This window comes from Triticum urartu, chromosome 4A (assembly GCF_056163025.1).
Source record: "Triticum urartu cultivar PI428250 chromosome 4A, HENAU_Tu73, whole genome shotgun sequence".
NCBI classification, from domain to species: Eukaryota; Viridiplantae; Streptophyta; class Magnoliopsida; order Poales; family Poaceae; genus Triticum; species Triticum urartu.
The window spans coordinates 22758985-22765911 of NC_141876.1; the positions used below are offsets into that span (position 1 = coordinate 22758985).

General features: G+C 43.6%; 1 protein-coding gene across 1 annotated transcript; it reads left to right on the forward strand.

Moving 5' to 3' along the window:
• Positions 1–3336: 3336 nt before the first annotated feature.
• On the forward strand, positions 3337–6106 carry LOC125550331 (elongation factor). The gene is made up of 6 exons (XM_048713302.2): positions 3337–3795; positions 4378–4492; positions 4637–4842; positions 4920–4947; positions 5612–5720; positions 5821–6106. The coding sequence occupies exons 1-6, from the start codon at positions 3547–3549 to the stop codon at positions 5900–5902; spliced, it is 789 nt and encodes a 262-aa protein (XP_048569259.2). The 5' UTR covers positions 3337–3546; the 3' UTR covers positions 5903–6106.
• Positions 6107–6927: the final 821 nt, after the last annotated feature.

The following is a 6927-nucleotide window of genomic DNA, read 5'->3' on the forward strand; positions in this document are numbered from 1 at the left end:
TATTTTTTTAAGAAAGTAGGAGCATATGTTCATCGGAGAAATATTCTGAAAATTGTTAATACATGATAATGTTCATCAACCAAATGCCTCTTTGTTATGGTTTTCGGAATTCATCCCTATGGTATTGCTGACGATTCTCAAAACCAAGATTTTACATGGTCAAATGGTTACAACATTTCAAAATGTTCACAACCATAATGCTAGATTATCCGTTTCGTATATTTTCAAAACTCAAAACAGAATTCTTGTTATTTTGGATATTCGGCATTATGGTTGATATTTTTATAGATTTTAAAATAAAATTAAGTTTTTAAACATGCAACAATTGTTTCTAATTTCACATGTGCTACCTCTGGCTCGCCACGCGCCAGTCGCTCATGCCCGTCGCGCTCGTCGCCAACGCCGCCGTGCATGTCGTCATGTACGCCTACTACCTCTGCTGCACCCTTGGCCTCCGCTGGCCGCCGCGCTGGAAGCGCGCCGTCACCGAGCTGCAGATCCCGCAGTTCATCTTCAGCTTCGCGGCCTCCGTGGTCATGCTCTGGTTCCACTTCGCCGGCAGCGGCTGCGAGGGGTTGGCCGGCTGGGCCTTCAACGCCTCCCTGCTCACGCTCTTCCTCAACTTCCACGGCGCTGCCTACGCCGCCAAGGCCAAGGCCAAGAAGAGCAGCAGCAATGGGGGGAAATCAGAGTGACGACGTGCGCGAACAAGGGGACTTCTTTTTAGATTACACAGATTTCTGATTGATTCCAGGCCTGTTTGATTTGTGATGAAATGCATTGCCCTTCCATTTTTGACAATTCTAGTTTTTCAAATTTTCCAAATCATCGAGATGTTCATGCAGCAGGCGAATGACAATAGCATCTTTGTTTGATTCCTCTCTTTTCCTGCGTGAACTTCTACAAATTCTTAAGCTTTTTCCTTCAGTTTGAACTGAATGCGAATGTAGATTCAACGATGACAGTATGTTCTGTCAGGACTTATTTTTATCTTCTTCTTTTGTATGGAAATTTCTTTCTTCGTAGCAAGATTAATTAATTGGACAATTCATATTACTACATATTCATGTGTACTAAGTGGAACCAACCGAGCCTACATATTCATGAACTGTATTTTCTTCCGTATGTCAATAAGTACCGATTCAATTGTCAATGCTGGTATGGAATTGCATTATAACATTAAAATTACTGATAATCACGGTGATTGCTTACAAAATATAGGTGCCTCCATCTGCAACACACAAACAATTATCTAGTCAATCTATAATAATCCCATCTGAATCTTAAGTCAACACAGGAAAGTTGGTCATGTCCAAATGGTTTCACCGACAATCATCGCAACTGTTAAGTCGAGTGTTGCTAGTTGTATTAAGACGTTCTCTGCACATCCTCATGGGGGTTAGGAACCTAAGCAGGAGCACCAACACTTTATTATCTAGGAGAACTACTCGGCGGCAAAACTCTCATGGACTCTAGTTTCTATGAGCGCCGTGTGAATCTCTTGGCAAGGATGTGATCATCCTTGCCACGCAGTTGTTTGACATACTTCGTAGCCAATCATCGCTTCCCACATGGTTCTATGTCCTAGTGTGTCACATGATCCCCATAAATCTTGAGATGCAAAACACTGGTGAGTGGAGCATGTGAGACTCGGCCGCCCTGATATCTTTTGTTACCAGGACAACTAACTGTATTAAACTTATGTTGATAAGTGGCGATGTGTAGAGCAACTGCGTGCAGGAAACCAGAGGTGGTATCGAACACTTAGATCGTGTTTCCCTACGCATCCCAATCCTTCTCGGTCAATCTTGTTTTCCTTTTGTGCTCTTTAGGATGGATGAAGTATTATTGAAGATATGTGATAGACTCTGGACTCCAAAGGAAGAAGCATGCTACGAAAAGAGAGAGGACGCATGGAAAGGAACTTATGAGTGTCCAAATATCATTGGTATAGCATAGGCCGATCAACATATTAAATATCACTTACATCTCACCTATTCTCAATATTATCCTCCTCGCCCCCATGTGGTCTACATTGTCGAATCCTTCAATGTCTGCCCTTGGGGCGGCGCGGAGGCGGTGACAACTCGGGAGCGGTTGGAAGTGACGGGATGGGGCGGCAGTGTGGCGGCTCGGCAGGGTTCACAACGGTTATGTCGGACGACGTCGAAGGATTGGGATGAGGCGCTGGGCTCGGGGTGGCCGGGGGCCAGAATCAGATGATGCATTCACATGACGGTGGTTAAGTTTGATGCCACCGTTTTGGGATTTTTAATAGTGTGTTAAGGAGGACCTAAATATTGTTCTGGGTGGCAAAAAAAATCATTTTTTTCATTCCCATGCAAAGAAAAATTAAAGTCGATTTGAGCCGTTTACTACGAGACCCCCCCTCCCCCCCCCCCCACACACACAAAAGAAATTAAGTTTGTACATACTCCCTCCGTCCTTTGAAGAGTGCACTTTCAACTTGTTGGAAATTCAAACAATTTTATGTTTGATCGTATTTATACCACAATACACAAACCTTTATGCCATCAAATTATTAGCATTTGATTTATAATAAAATATATTTTGATCATATACCTATTTGGTTTCACAAACATTGGTATATTTTTTCACAAACTCGATTAAACTTTGTGATAGTTTGACTCTTCAACAAAGTTGGAAGTACATTCTTTAAAAGACGGAGGGAGTAGGTTTTGGAAGTCTACTATTGCCTATTGAAGATGCTCCGAAGACTACCCACAATGGGAATAACATAGGTAGTAACATCACACATATCTAGATAAAATAGATGATATGGCAAGTAATAAATAAAGAAAGAAAGACATGTGGTAACATAGCTAGTTACTACTAGTATGAGTAACATCACACATATCAAGGCAATATGAGTCTATATAGTCTAATAAATGAAGTGTTGCATGTTACCACATATATGTTACTTGCCACTATAGAGGTAGTAACATACTCCCTCTGTCCTTTGAAAAAGTGTACTTCCGATTTTGTTGGAAAGTCAAACATATTTATATTTGATCGAATTTATATAACAATACACCAACATTTATGCCATTAAATTAGTAGGATTAGACTCGGGATAAAATATATTTTCATCATATACCTATTTGGTTTTGCAAACATTAATGTATTTTTACACCAGCTTGGTCAAACTTTAAGATAGTTTAATTCTTCAACAATGTTGAAAGTACACTAACGGAGGGAGTAGAGTAGTAACATGGGTGGCTAGTCGAAGGCGAGCCACGAGCCCACGACGGAGTCAACGAGTTTATCGGGTGATTATCAGTGGGGCCCACGTGAGCGTGACTTCAATCCCTCAATTTCGTTCTACTCCTGGTTCGGAGCACGGCACCAACCAAACCCCCAATCGAGCACGCCGTCCACTTCCGAGGTCGCGTGCGTGGATAGGGTTTGCGTCGCCGCCGTCCCGCCGACTGCGCCTCCCCGGCCCTCATCGTCGCGCCACCGCCGGGGAGACCAGGCCACCACCAGCCAAGCTACCGATCAATCGATCGATCGACCGAGGCGGTGATGGCGCACCAGATCCCCAAGGTCGCCCACACCCTCGTCGAGATCGCCGAGGTCGCGCGCTACGCCTACGAGCACCGCTCCGGCCACGCCCCGGACCACGACGGCGCCACGGCGCTGGCCGCCGACGGGGAGGAGGCCGCGCGGCTGCGGGCGGAGAACGCCGTCCTCCGCGCCCGCCTCGCGGACGACCTCGCCCTCCTTCGCGAGCTTCAGGGCGCACCCTTTGTTTCCCAGGAGTGCCCTCCCGACGTGAGCCCCTCGCACCACCGCTTTCACGTCCTTGACGATTGTTCTTACCTATTTTCGCCACGATGGTGCATGATTAATTGTTACAGACACTTGTTTATCTGATTACAATGAGAAATTAGCTTCACTAGATTCATCATAACATATATTTTCATGCTATATATTTGATGTCGTAGATATTAGTGATATTTTCTCTTAACTTGATCGAACTTCAAACATTTTGGAACAGAGGTAGTAGCACCCTGGTTTTGTTGTTGGAAACAACACATACATGTCTGCGATTCGGCATGATTCAGCATCACAATGAGATACAACATCGTAGTTGTGGGCGGCTTTGAGCCATATCCATGCAGTGAAGTTACTTCTAAGCATTCTGCTCCATGTTATTAAAGATGGTGTTGGGATATGTTAAGTTTACAGCGTGACAAGAGCTAATCGTTTAATATCTCCACGATTGAACTCGAGATCAATAGTATAAGCTTATGGATTCATTATGCTGCAATGACACGTTATTCAGCTTATATAATTAAACGATTCTTCTTCATGCCGACTGACATCTTTTGGCGATGTGATTTTGTGGTGCAGTTGCATAATCGTCTTGTAGCATCAGTCAACAATGCTGGCTTCCTTGCCCATCTCGAGAAAGTACGAGACGAGCCGCTGCATCAACATACCAAACTGTCTATTGGCGGTGTGACAGGTTCATCCTTGCTAAAACCTTCTGAAGTTTGTTGCTGAACTATGCTTTCATAGCATTATAGCAACTGTTTATTACTTCATTCTTTTACATTCTGCAATTATTATGAGTTTAACATCTTTCTGTTTTCTATTCGAATCAAACCAGAGGTGGACATTGGAGATATTCCTTACACTAAAGATGAGGGGAAGACTGGCTCATGGCTCTTGGTTTCCTGTGATACTGCTGGGGGCAATCTGGAGGAAATTAGTGGAATTGATGACGAAAATTATGTGATGGTTAATGAAGATGACATCGTCGATGCTATCGCTACCTTTGTTGCTAGGTTCATTCTTGAAGATCCAAAGTCCAAGGTATTTTTATTTTCAAGAGTTGATACATCCTCTTCAGCACTGCTTCATCATCTAACTGTTTGTTGTTTTTTCTCCAGTCATTGTCATCGAAAGAGCTGCAAAAAGGTATGACTATCCTCCATGCTTCTGTCCTTATAAGTTAAAATTTGTAATTTTCTAAATGGTGTTCTGTTTCTGAAATCATTGCTTTCAAACAGTGAGACAAGCACATGGGTTGATTAATTAGGTTTATCTAGTTAGCGCTATTATGAGAAAGTTCACCACAATGGAGACATGCAAGCTGACAAAAAAAACCAGAATTTATAAGATAGGCTGTTTGCAGTTGAGAAAGTTAACCACAATGGAGACCCAGTGCGTCCAACTCTCAATAGTCCTTTTTGTTTCTGATTTCACATGTAGTTTGTGACATTGTGGAGATTAACAACTCACTGTTGTGTCATGAACTCATGATGGGTCTCTGCAATTTTCTATTCTACTACAATTGTTGCATGTATTATCTTCTTAATTACCCGAGGATCTCTTGGGTCAGAGCATCATAGAGATGACCAACTATCACATCTGGTCCTATCTTAGAGACTCGGACTAGTTAACCATTATTTGAATTATCCTTTACTTCGATTGAGGTTGAATGATAGATTGTTCTCCGGCATTCTTTATTTCAGAGTAGACCAAATGTTTCTCTGACATTAGCTTAATTATATATTAGTACACATTTGAGGTACATTTTTGTTTGATTTGATATAGATTCTAACTTCTAATGTTTAAGCAGCTGTTGCAACGGCATTGAGCAGCATGACAGACAGGAAGAAATGGATAAGTTTCTGGGAGGCTGGAAAGGTGATCTACATACTGGCAACTTGGGGGATCACAATAGCAGGGTAAAGAGCTCTCATCTTGTGAAATTTGTATGTCGGCGTTACAACTTACTTACAAGCGAAAACTGAGTCATTCTGATTGTTATTTTGCGGTTGGATGCAGGCTGTACAGGAGTCGTGCCGTCCTGAAGATGGCAGCCAAAGGAGCTGTCGTCTCCACCAAATTTATCATGAAGGCATTGTGAGGTGCCAAGTGCTGAATAGTGGCATCATGATCACACGCAAGGGTCCGCAATTTGTAAATACAAACTCGTCGTGTCAACTGTACATATGTGTTGTGTGATATGATTTATCTGAGAACTATTCGTTGGTCAGTTGTGCTGTAACTTCTGAAATGATAATGATTTCTCTCATGTGTATGAATAATGGGGGCAACTATCTGCTTGTCATGTCTCGAAGTCTCTCAAAATCTCTAGTGATATAGGGGCGCTCTGCTCCGCATGTTTGTTGTGTGCCGGAGTCTCCCTGGAATGATTTGGCTTTCCTGGAACTGCCTTGCATGTTTGCAAAGAGGTCTCAGCCACTCCCATTAAACACATTAAGAGCCTGTTCGGATTTCATCTACTCCACAACTCTGCTCCCGGAGCAGGTGGAGCGGACCCGAACAATGTTACTCCGCGGAGTCAGCGGCATGGAGCGGAGCGGGCCGCAGTTATAAATCCCGGAGCGAGAAAACAGCTGCTCCGTAGCTCTTGGAAACGAAGGAGTGCTCTTGGAAACGAAGGAGTTAAACAAATTTACAGAAGACTGCCGGTGGCCAACCTGGCACACAACAAATTTATAGAAGACTGCCTTGCATGAGTCTCCCTGGAGTGAAAGTACCGGTTCGTTCGGTACGGGCCACATGGCAGATTGTTGGGCTTTGGGCCGAACTCTTGATCAGGAGCGGAGCCAACAAGCCGAACGGTTTTCCTCGCTCGCACGATCGATCACGGGAGCAACTAGTTAACGAGCGCTTCTTTGGGAGCCTCGCAATGATCAGCATCACTTGGCGCGCTCTTAGCCATTTGCTACGTGTCGCGCTCTGGACGCTCCCTTCGGATTTTGTTTTTTATTTTTCCTCACGTGTTTTCGGCTTTTTAAACGGTTTTTTTTCGGATTTTTTCGACGTTTTGGTTTTCCCCCGGTCTTTCTTAGCTTTGCGTGAAAAAACGTGTTTTCTTTCTTTTTTTTCCTTTCGCGAAAGTCACGGTTTTTTTTCTGCGGGAGG

Excerpts from the sequence above, each read along its gene's own strand:
- LOC125550331 (XM_048713302.2), top strand. The coding sequence starts at position 3,547 with ATGGCGCACCAGATCCCCAAGGTCGCCCACACCCTCGTCGAGATCGCC. Across the intron at positions 4,948-5,611 it reads ATCGAAAGAGCTGCAAAAAG|CTGTTGCAACGGCATTGAGC; the intron begins GTATGACTATCC and ends ATGTTTAAGCAG. Across the intron at positions 5,721-5,820 it reads TGGGGGATCACAATAGCAGG|GCTGTACAGGAGTCGTGCCG; the intron begins GTAAAGAGCTCT and ends GGTTGGATGCAG.